The sequence below is a fragment of the Vipera ursinii genome (assembly GCF_947247035.1).
Source record: "Vipera ursinii genome assembly, chromosome: 2".
Classification (NCBI taxonomy): Eukaryota; Metazoa; Chordata; class Lepidosauria; order Squamata; family Viperidae; genus Vipera; species Vipera ursinii.
In genome coordinates this window covers 142,418,417-142,430,787 of record NC_139513.1, presented here as the reverse complement: position 1 = coordinate 142,430,787, position 12,371 = coordinate 142,418,417, and the positions used below count along the sequence as shown (strand labels likewise).

Genomic DNA, 12,371 nt, shown 5'->3' with positions numbered 1-12,371 from the left:
ACCAGAACAGGGAAGACAGGATAGTAGAGATAGGATAGGATAGGACAGGACCGGACAGGAAAGCTAGGATTTAGTACACATTGAGTATAGCAACTAAAATACCTTTTTCAGGTATGTTTGAAGCAAGAATGTAAGAAATCACGATGACATTTTAATACACAACGGGATGAAGGAAGAACGGGTGAACTTCTTTTCTGCCCTTGTCATCTCCAGTTAAATGCATGCAGGCTCATGAATGTAACATCGGTGTGTGTGACTGAGAATTGAAACCTGAGAAGCTGGTCAGGAGATATCTAACTCCTGCAAAGGAACTGAAAACATCAGTGTCAAATTATTTTCATTCTAAGGAATTAGCAAACGTGTTAATATGGCCTCAGAAGTAATTTCTCAGAAATTCTGGAGAACTAAGATGCTAGAGAAAGGCACATCGTGCTCTAACCTTCAGACAGAGGAATCCTTGAAACTACAGGTTGACAAAAGTTGTGGAGGTGATTCATTTCTTCAGCGAGTATTTTTGCAACTGCGCACTGTGTCTGGCTTCAAAGATCTAGCCTTTTTCTTCAGCTACACTAGGATAGGAACCCCCCTGTGAATTAAGTCTCCCCTTGTTTTTGTTTGTAAGGTCCTGAATCCAATCTCATTGACATTAACTTATTTGGCAAACAGAACATACTATAGCAGTGGTGGTGAACCTATGGCACGTGTGCCAGAGGCGGCACTCAGAGCCCTCTCTGTGGGTATGCGAGCTGTCGCCCCAGCCCCACCTCCCCGGCAGCCCCCTCCTCACCAACAGCACCCCCTGGGGGAGAGTTGCCCCTGGGCACAGTCTATGCAGAGCAACGCAGCCAAGGACATGACAACCGTGTAGCAGGGACAAGACTCCGCCCTCGCGCCCTGTCGTGCGCAGTTGATGCTGCGGGGCGTGGCCGCCATGGCGCTGCAGGGCCGCCTGAGCAATCTGCTTCAGCGGGCTGTGGAGGCGATAGGTGGCCCTGTGGGCGGGCGGGGCAGGGGGTGGAGTGGGTGGGTGGGTGTTTTTTGGGCACTCAGTGTTTAAAAGGTTCACCATCATTGCACTATAGTCCCAAGCTATTCACAACCGTTGGTTAATGTAACCATAGCTGAAAGCCAAAGACATGCTGTCATAATTAAACAAAAATTTAAATTAAGTTGCTGCAAAGTTTGAAAGACAAAACAATGTTTTTGGAAAAGTTATCTCTTTTGTGCACAGGATAGCTATGGCTGATTGAGGAGGACTGAATTGCAGTGCTAAAGATAAAAAGGTTAGATTTACGAAACATTTTTTAACAAACCTGGACAAAATAGACAACCAGAATGGAACCAGAATGCTGGCACTAAAATTAAACTGTGCCATTTCATGTGAACTCAGAAAAGCATGACTGAAATTGGTGAGTTATCTGGTTCAAAGAAGAATCATCTCTGTCTAGATTTATTTATTTATTTATTTAATTTATATACCGCCCTTCTCCCTAGGGACTCAGGGCGGTGAACAGGGCAATGCATAAAAAACTAGATACAAAAATTAAGATTATTAAAACATAATTAAACAATGCCCATAAAATTAATACAAATTTAAGATTAAAATTCATTAATTAAAAATCCCACCCCGTCCCATCAGGCCATTAAAGATACTGTGGCACATTCAAAAGGAGAAAGAGTAGAAAATAAGTATAAAACGTGAGCTATCCAAAAAAAGCCACCCAGAGTCAGTCTGGAGTAGGGCAGTAATAAACAGAATAAAAATAAACAAACAGGGGGAATGTCACTGCACATTTTTTTAGTTCGACCGAAAAGCTCAATTCTAATTGTACGTTTCTTTCTGTTCTGCACCTGTGTTGATAACCTATCTGGTAACCATAGTGAATGTCATGTGGCCTAGCTATGTTATGAGTTAGTTTTGCTGTGTGCACAAGCGTAAAAAGTTTTTCTAGTTTTTGTCTTTACATTTTTTCCTTTTACTGTCTGATGACAGAGGATGTAGTCAGTTAGCTTTCTTTGTTTATATATATTTTTCTTTTGTGATTAAAGGTTTTTAATAGAATATGCGTCGGGCTTTATTTTCCTTCACCCACACACATTATGCATCATCTGAAGCACGGTCCATCGCCCTCTGATAGGAAGAATTATTCCTTGACATTGGTTGCCGAGGATGGTTTGATTTATGTTTCAGACAATGCATGTTTCTGAGACTGTTATCAGTTGGTTAGTTCTGGCGACTGAGGAAGCTGTGATTAACTGCTGAAACATGTCGGGAAGGAAGGCACGGATAAAAAGGGAGGCTCGAAGCCTGTCTCTGGGGCATCTTCCTTTGAGTTTACAGACTCCGCTGGCTTCAGCCACATGCTTTGGAGAGGACACACCTGCTCCTGTCGATGATGCAAGGTCAGTCACTCTTTTTTCTGCTTTTCCAAGCTCCCTGGCAGCTACCCTTGACAATGTTCATACTCCAGGGGCTCATGATGAATTCCAAAGGCTTGGAGCGAAACCTAAAGTCAGGCTGGAGAACATTCCTCATGCTCCTCCAAGCCCTGAGCCAACTATGCGAGAGAGGGCTGTGCAAGGCTACTGTGAACAAATTGGTGTTTTTGAAAAGCGATTGCAGCAGGCGAAAGAATATGTATCAATGATTCAGCAGCATGAGGGGGGCTCTGCTGTGATTCAAAGGCCAGTGTCGGCCATGTTGCCTTCACCGCCTCCTTCTTCTCCAAAGCCAAATGCACACACAGGGAAATAGATACTATATACAGCTCAGAAGTTGGAGCCAAAATGAATGAGCTGGTTTTAAAGGAGAATATAGAATCAAGAGAAACAAAAGAAAATCTATTGGCATGGAAAAGTCAGTAACATACAGTCATATCTGCCTAGAAACAAGAAAAGCATAGAGTTCTCCAAAGAACCGGATGATTTTACCTCAAAAAAATCTTACTTTGCAGAACATGCTATAATCTCCTTGGCCAAAATGCTCAGAATGAGCTTGAGATGGCCTATGAAATGAGAGAGGCACTGTGGAAACAGCCACTGCATTGTTGCATTTCAAGTGCTGGACAAGGACTGTGAAAAACCCAGGTTCATGTCCCCATTTTACTGAGTGATTTTGAGTCCATCTTTCTCTTTCGGCAAAATCTACCTTACAGGGTTATTGTTCTGAGGATAAAAATAGGCAAAACCTCTCTATATACCCCATCCTGAGTTCCAAGAGAAAAAGTAATGTGTATGTGTCCTTTATGTATAAGGTATAAATGCAGCAATTAAAGAAAATGCAGAATCAGAAAAGTTCTTGGCTTGATCCCAACTGCTCTTATAATCTTAGACAATTTATTGTTCTGTCTTGACTAAAAAGGAGGGCAACTTTGATGCCAAGTGAATTTTACCTAGCTGCCCTGCCAAAGACAGATGGAAACATGTTGGTTAATGAGCAAAACATGAATGCATAGAATGCACTTGGCCCTTGGGATTCTAACTGTAAGTTAAATTTTACTCTATAAAATATGTGCTCTGCCGGTATAGCTAAAACTTTATTTGCTGCACTAGTTCCTTATTCTGAAAAGGCAACTTACACTTTCTGAAATGGCTTGCACCTTAAAAAAATAACAGCTGCTGAAGCAAGAATACCGGAAGAAAACATGCAAGGTCACTAGAAGGCACCTGTAACTTATTTCCAGCTGTTTGGTGAGAACGGTGGGTCAGAATGAACAAATCAACATCCTTTATGGCTTGCAAAACAAACAATAAAGCATTTCCAAAGCTAGCAAATGAAATCACAGCTTTAATTGAGGGATCAAATTCCCAAACAGATTGATACAGTCAAATCATTTCAATCCTGACTAAATAATTTCACCTCATATCAACATAGATGCCGCATCATAAATTATAAGCTTGATGAATTAATTATTGACCCAAGTGGAATAGTAAATTTGTTTTGAACTAACATAAAAATGAATTCTGAAAACCTATCTGAAAGCTATCACATTACATAAGAACAAACATTAAAATGATATATTTACCATCTCTAGTTTATCTGCTTTGAGGCGAACTGAGGGATTGAGGGAAATCTTCGTTTGTGGTCCATAATCAATTCTCCAGGAGGGGTTAACAGCTATGAGACAACAGGTTGCATATTAATTGGAAATCTAATTGGATTTTTTTTCTGCTGAAGGATATGTTCTAAACTCCTGCTGTTCAAACAACCCAGCTAATCACTTGAATGCCAAATGTTGATTATTTTTTCCTTTTAAATATTAAGCAAGATGCTATTAAAATGGAAACTTACAGATGCTGTTAAGCCCCTTTATATTTAACCACCAAGAAATGAAGAGGGATGGGAAACACAATCACACATACCTGGGGCTTAATTGACAAAGACACAGTAGAATAAAAAGGTACTCTTTAAACAGTAAAGGTCATATTATGATAGAAACACATAGTTTGTACCTGTGAAACATTTTTTAACAAGACACAGGAGACAGATCGGTTGTGAATATACTTATGAAAATCATCCTTATGGCAATTATTTTGTTGTGGAAAAAACTCTCTTGGCAAATCACTCCCCCCCCCCCAAATCACAATAACCTCATGATGCAAGGCTTCTCAAAATACTATATGTTGGATAATTTCCACCCAGCATCAGCACTGACATGACATAAGGAGGGCCTCTATTATGTATTAAATTACTCTTCCCAATACAGATCTGGAGTAACATAGCATCTGGGAAACTTGCATCCTTAAGTAATTTGCACCCTTGTTCTTTCCATCACTAAACAAGAGCCAGAGATCTGCTTCAAGCTTTCCAAAGATTGAGATATGATCCAAGGAGACTCAATGTTCCTCTTTTGAATTAGCTGTATCACAAACTGTCCTTAAACTTTTCTTTGTTTTAAAATAGGTGGTCACACTAGGAGAGGAGGGAGCTATTGTTCAAAAAACAGTTCTCAGAAATAACTTGGGCATTTATATATACTGTCATTTCAACTTCTAAAACGGATAATTTTTTACAGGGACATTGGTGAAGATAGATAGATGGATAGATAGATGGATAAGTAGATGGATGGATGGACGGATAGACAGACAGATAGATCACTATCTGTATTGGCTGGAAACACATGAAAGAGGCCTTCATCCTGCCTTATATTTACATCTAATATTTTTTTTCCATCGTGGAACTTAAAGCAGTATAAATAGTTTCTTAGAAGGATTCTCATCCGTACTCTGAACACAAAGGCTTACTTGCTTCGCCTAAATCAGGGGTCTTCAAACTTGGCCCTTTTATGACTTGTGGACTTTAACTCCCAGAATTCCTCAGCAGGAATTCTGGGAGTTAAAGTCCACAAGTCATAAAAGGGCCATGTTTGAAGACCCCTGGCCTAAATCTTTGCAGCTTCCTTGGTGTAACGTAAGTTTGTATTGTATCCTGAAATTTACAACTAGAATCTCTCAGTTTAAGTGCCACACAATAGCTATACTGTACGAGCAAATGTTACAAACAAGGACAATCAACCTTTATTCAGTTGTCACACTGAAAAAAAAGATGTCTCAACAATTCATTCCAGTTTTTCATTTACATTGTCAAAGGCCCACCTACTGTTTTTTTTAAAAGAAAAGGAAACGAATTACATATTACTCATGTGAAAAGTAGTAACAACAACAAAGAGAGGGTGAACAAATAAGTAAGCATTTACCCCCAGCTGATACATCAATGGAACTGTTGTCTGTAAAAAAAGCAGAAAATTGTTCTCCTTTCTTGTATCCAGTTTTCATCTGTGAAAGAAAAACATAAAAATTGAGAAGTACTATTTACCAAAGTAGGTTGGGTCCCAGACTAAATACTGATGTCAAGTTTTTTTTAACCAAATTATTAGTCTATTATGGAGAAAAATGTGTTTACATTTTGGTGAACACCCAACAAGTTTACTTATTAAGGTGTGCCAAATAATACTTTTAGCATAGTAATCTTAGTCTATATAGATTAGCAGAAACTTTCCGTAGTATTAATTCTCCCTCTCAAGCAGGATTAGAACAAATGGGTATTTCTGCAAATGCTTTTTATCTAAAATTGTGATGTGGCCCCAAAGGAGCAGACTAAGTGTAGAGCAGACATGTCAAACTCACGACGTCACATGACGTTGCACAACGTATCTGGACGGTTTTGCCATTACCGGCAATGGGGTGGGCGCGGCTTCCGGATGACGCATCCGGCCCGTGGGCCAACAGTTTGACACCCCTGGTGTAGAGCAAACTACAAACAACTTTATCAGAAGCCTGTGTCAATCAGTGATAATCAAGTCAATGAAATCAAGAATCACAAAAAAGAGAGGAGTGTTCCATTAGACATAGGAGCAAGCATAAGTATCTCAGGATTTATAACATGGTAGTTTTCACTGAGGGACCCTAGTTAAAGAACCCATCAACCTGTCAGATTCTATGGTGAAAAACATTTTCAATCAATTTACTGTATGATACTGACTGTTCTATTGCTTTTCGAATCTGAGCTAGTTTGTATAATTTTTACCTTGGTTGTTTCACACACAGAATGCGCAAGTGATATTTTTGAGTACCACTGATCCAAAACAGCACTGAGTATAATTCATTTCCCCCCCTCCCCTGAGTAAATATGTTCATATAGAACTCAACATTAAGCAAGCTACAACTTGCCAGATGAAGGCATTTCAAAGTAAATCTGTAGCACCCAAAATTTCATTGTTTCATGAAATTTCTTAACAAGCTAGAAATTATTAATGCCTTTAAAAATAAACAGTGTTCTACATTATTTATACAAATTTTATTAAAACTGCATGCTGGTGTTTCAGAAACACTAAAGGCAGAATGTCTCAAATAAAGCTTTAAAAAATCTGTAGAATATCCTTTCTGCTACTTCTGTTCTTTCCTCTGGTGCTGGAGTTTATGCATATGATTGTATATTTATTTAATCAACAAAGATGATCAGGGGACTGGAGGCTAAAACCTATAAGGAATGGTTGCTGGAATTGGGAATTACGTCTAGTTTAATGGAGAAGGACGAGGGGTGACATGATAGCAGTGTTCCAATATCTCAGGGGCTGCCACAAAGAAGAGGGAGCCAAGCTATTCTCCAAAGCACCTGAAAGCAGGACAAGAAGCAATGGATGGAAACTAACCAAAGAGAAAAGCAACCCTGAACTAAGGAGAAACATCCTGACAGTTAGAACAATTAAATCAGGGGTACAGCCTGCCTCCAGAAGCTGTGAATGCTGCAACACTGGAAGTTTTTAAGAAGAGACTGGACAGCCATTTGTCTGAATGTTATTGGGTTTCCTGCCTGAGCAGGGGGTTGGACTAGATGACCTCCAAGGTCCCTTCCATTTATTATTATTATTGATCATCGCAGTCAGCCAGATGTTCAGACTGGATTTGGCATTTCTGTCTACCTATCGAGTCTTTACCAAGGACCTGGGATAGGCAGATGTGGATGTTTGATGTATTATTTATTTATTTATTTTATTTATTTATTTATTATATTTTTATACTGCCCTTCTCCCGATATTATAGATATCGTCGCAGGATGGAAGCAGTGCCTAGTAAGGCCGCCTTTTGCAATTTTATTATTGTTGTTGTTGTTATACAATCATATGCGTAGATTCCAACAATTCAATTGGGCTCAATTCCTGGAGGATTCTAACTGGAATTCTAGTCTAATCTAGGGGAAGGCCCTTCTCAGTCAGTACCAAAAAGAAATGCAAAACTCAAAATCAACCACTAAGTGGAACAAAACATTATTCTGTAGGTCTGGGCAAAATCATGAACCAAAATGGCCGTGCATCTACACAGAAGTAGGAACCGTTTTTGAAGTAGTCACATGAATCCTATGGTTGATGCAACTACTTTATCATTTGAAAAAGGGTTGTTTTGTATAGGAACATGGTCTTGCAAAGACTCTTTTTTGAAAGTTTTGCTTAACCACATTATTCTGCCTGTTGAAATTTCTCCGAGGGATGCAGCATGCTTTGAGTTGAGTTTTTATTTCAAAGAGAAGCATGATTTTTCTGCACTACTTGTTTTCCAGGAGGTCTTGATGCAGTCATATTCTATTCATAGATGTTTCTCTATAAAGAAAGTATGCTGATAGTGGAGAAACTAGCCCACATCTCCTAGGACATATACTCCCCCTTAGGCTATTTCAAAATATTTCTTCTGCAAACATCTGTCTAGAGGAGAAGGGCTATCTAATTTAAAAGCAGATATAGACAATCAATTATTCTGAATACTAATTATCTTCTCAGACTAAGGCTGCTTCCTATAGCTTAAGAATAGATGAAAATGATTTTTCCTCAAAGGAAAGAGTGATGTTTTTCAGAGATTTATTTCTTTTCATAAAGCAAATTAAAGTGGGTAAATATGAACCCACTTTGTGCAGAAAAATTCAAGCTGCCGCTTTGTTCATCCAAAGCAGTCTTCTCCAGTTGGTGCCCTGTGATATGCTCATGTAATATCCAAGAAATATGATAAAAAAATCATGCCCGCTGGGAGACGAAAGGCAACATATACAGAGGGCATAAGGTTGGAGAGAGCCAAGCCAACTAGAACAAGTTATTTCTGTGAGTTGTGCCATGTACGAGCCAGGAGTTCAAAGAAAGTATTTGTGGTAATACTAATTAGTAGACAATCAGATGCTTTAAGTTGAAGATGTATAATTTACCTAGCTTATTAGGCATTTGATAGTCATACTCTCCTCAGCAATAGCACTGGCCATCTATAGAATTTCTTTACATTGAAAGCTTTACGCGTAAGGAAAAAAAGAGTACAACAGAAGTAGCAATCGGATGAAACTAAACATGACACCCAGTCCAGGCAATAATAAGCATGAAGAGCTTGCTCTTAACTAGCTTAATTTCTCTTTGATTACTAAATTTCTGTTTTTCTTGTTTCTTCTTTGCAAAAGGTATGCGTGATTATTTTAGCAAGCATAATTTTAAATTGCAAATTGCCTTAAAAGTGCTGGAAAGTAGACAGAAAATCAATAAACAGTGGATGTTTGCAAATAAATTGCTTCTTATGTAATAGTTATGCCTCATTCATAAAATTTTAAACGGAGTCCAAACTTGGGTTACCTTGGATCAGTAATCCCACCTTCTTTTCTTATGACTTTGTTGATTCCCCCCCCCAGTTAACCATTAGCGATAAAAGAGTCATTGGGAGTTGAATGGCGTTATGTTTAAAAATAATTGAAAAAAATGGCTTCCATTTAGAACAGCGGTCCCCAACCTTTCTGGCTTTGCGGACCGGCGGCAGCGGGGTGAGGGGACGGTTTCGTGCACTCGCCCACCGCTTGCACGGCCCAGTTCCCAAGTGGTGGGTGGAGGGGATGGTGTGCCACATGCGCAAATGCAGTTTCGTGCGCTCACGTGCTCACCCGGAAAACCTAAAAAGAATTGTCTTTAAAGTCTTGCCGAGGAATTGTCTCATGCAAATAAATGCTCATTTATCACTATATATTTGGAAATATTTGGGTACGGCCTGGCAGAAGACAATAGTCACCTCTAAATTCATAAAAGCAATCAGTACATAAACAACATTGCAAGAAATCTGATTTTTTTTATTACAGTAGGTTGTGGTCATGTATTTTGCAAAATCAAACTGTAAATTTCTCTTTGAAATGAAGTCAGCTCCTGGTGACTCCATGGCTATGGCTCAGCAGATTGCTTGGCACTGCCATCCTCCAAGATTTTTTAAATTATTGTTCCTTGATTAGTTTACAGCCTTGTTTCCCAATGAATTCTCATTAAAGTACTAAGTCTCTGTGCTCAGGTGTTTGAGATCAGCCAGGATCTATTAGGTCCTGCTTCAGTAAAATTATCCACCTAAAGCAGAGCAACTTTTTAAGGAAAGCAAAAATCTGACAAATGAAACTTGCCATATTAAGGACAGACTTCTTGGCAGCAACATTCTCATTAGAAGACAATGTTGGACTGGGTAGATCATTCTGTAGTGCACATCTCTCTGAACTTAGCAGATTGGAGAGTGGATGCATACTTTCCACTTCATCAGGACTAGAATCATGTCGAATGAAAGTTATCTCCCAAGAGGTATTTGATCTAAATGAACGAAAAACAAACGAAAGATTTTTTTTGTTGCTTTCTAGCCATTCAGAAAGCAAATTCAGTAAAATTAAAATTTATTACATTGTTTTTACTGGCTTTTAATATGAGAGATGAGTACAGGTAGTCCTCGATTTACAACAGTTCATTTAGTGACCATTCGAAGTTACACCACCAATGAAAAAAATGACTTAATTTAATGACCATTTTTCACACTTATGACCGTTACAGCATCCCCATGGTCATGTGATCAAAATTTAGATATTTGAGCAACTGAGTCACATTTATGACACTTGCAATGTCTCAAGGTCCCGTGATCCCCTTTTATGACCTTCTGACAAGCAAAGTCAGCACCCCACCGTCCTGTGCGCTCCCACAGAGAGGGCCTCCTCAGGGTGCCACCGCTCAAGGAATGTCGGCTGGTGGTCCCCAGGGGGAGGGCATTCTCAGTGGGTGCGCCAGCCCTCTGGAACAGCTTACCAACCGAAATCCGGATGGCCCCCGACCTCCGCACCTTCCGGCGCGACTTAAAAACTTACCTGTTCCAGCAGTCCGGCCTGGCCTGATAGCTCTAATTGGGGTCCCAGTTTGTATTTTACTATTGTTTTTTTTCACTATTGTTCATTCTGTATGCCTACCTTATTCTGTACACCACCCCGAGTCCCTCGGGAGAAGGGCGGTTTATAAAAACAAACAAATAAATAAATAAATAAATAAATAAATAAAGTCAATGAGGAAGCCAGATTCACTTAACCGGGTTACTAACTTAACAGCTGCAATGATTCATTTAATAACTGTGGCAAGAAGAGTTGCAAAATGGGGCGAAACTCACTTATCAAATTTCTCACACAGTAACATAAATTCTGGGCTCTGTTATAGTTGTAAGTCGAGGACTACCTGTATTTTAGTTGTGAAGACCTTAATTTTTTTAACATTCTGTGACTTAGGCACAGTGTTTAAGAAAACTAAGACAACTCATGACGTAGGATCAAAATAAGTTCTGCACAATTCAATGAAGACCCCAATGAAGTCCAATCATATACTTTAATTTCCTATGATTAATTACAAAACTATCACACACACACACACACACACACACACACACACACACACTTTCAAAAGCACCTGTCCAAAACTCTTTTTGACAATTTTAAGAGCTAAATACATAAATATAATTTGAAAATGAATGTTCAGATGTTTGGTTTTATAACAAATGGTTACCTCGGCTGTGTTCGGTTGATTAGATTTCTTGCTTCTTCGTAGTTGATTCCAATCAATGATTCCCCATTAACAGATACAAGCTGGTCACCAGGTCTCAATCGACCATCCTAACAAGAATAATGAGGAGAGGGTTTCACGCCGATTTTTGCAATCAGTTCACACAGCTTAATGAAAACTTCTGTAAATCTATTAACTGCGAAGGGAAACTTAAGTTGCCAGTCAGATTGAAGAAGAGTGAAAGGGCAGGGGAGGGCTGCTAAATACAACTGATGTTGCCTTAACAGCCAGTTTTTAATATTTTTCTCTGTTCCATGCTCACATTCCCAAAGCATTCACTTTTAATTCATTCACCCTGGGTGGGTCTTCCCAATAAACAGTGGCACGGAGACCTTAACAGCAAGCCATGCAAGAAAGAGAGTGAGCCAGTTTGGTTAGAGGTTTAAGTGGTGGCCTGGAAAACAGGAGACTGAGTTCTAATTCTACCTTAGGCATGAAAGCTAAAGATTACTTTCACCCCATCCCATCCCACAGGCTTGTTGTTGTCGGGGAAATAGGAGATAGGAAGGAGTATTATGTATATTTACCACTTTAAGTTACTTATAAAGCAGGGATTCCCCAACCTTTTTGGTTCCATGGACTGGTGGCAGTGGCTTTGGTGGTGGTGGTAGTCGGGGGGGGGGGTAGGTTTGCACACAACCTAAATCCAGTGCCTGCGCAAATGAAGCTTTGTGCGCTCACCCACTGCTTGAGTGGCCCAGTTCCCAACGGGCCACAGCCCGGGGGTCAGAGACTCCTGTTATAAAGTAATACTGTAAAGATGGCATAAAAATCTAATAAATAATATAACATGCTCTCTGGAACTAAAGTAGCAAATATGTTTTTGAAAAGCAATTGATATAATGAAACTACTATTGTGTTTCATCTCTGAGCAAATGGGACTTGTCCAAATAAGCCCACTGCCCCCTCCGAAAGCTTAGCTGTGTTACAATATATAAACTAACATATGCAGGAAAAGAGAACGATAGCAAAATTATATTTCCCCCTAAAGGATGTAATGGAGCC

The 12,371-nt window shown here is 39.5% G+C and overlaps 1 protein-coding gene and 1 long non-coding RNA gene across 2 annotated transcripts in view; one reads left to right on the top strand and one right to left on the bottom strand.

The window, feature by feature from the left end:
* Positions 1-12,371, top strand: part of LOC310635062 — a 792,702-nt gene that overhangs the window by 196,491 nt on the left and 583,840 nt on the right. The gene's annotated exons all lie outside the window — the stretch shown is intronic.
* STXBP4 (syntaxin binding protein 4) overlaps positions 1-12,371 on the bottom strand; it is a gene marked incomplete at its 5' end in the record, with an annotated part of 116,127 nt that overhangs the window by 69,735 nt on the left and 34,021 nt on the right. Inside the window, 4 exons of the mRNA XM_083353623.1 lie at positions 4,026-4,117; positions 5,697-5,775; positions 9,905-10,085; positions 11,310-11,416. Coding sequence (XP_083209749.1) covers positions 4,026-4,117; positions 5,697-5,775; positions 9,905-10,085; positions 11,310-11,416 — 459 coding nt within the window. The remainder of the gene's footprint in view (positions 1-4,025; positions 4,118-5,696; positions 5,776-9,904; positions 10,086-11,309; positions 11,417-12,371) is intronic.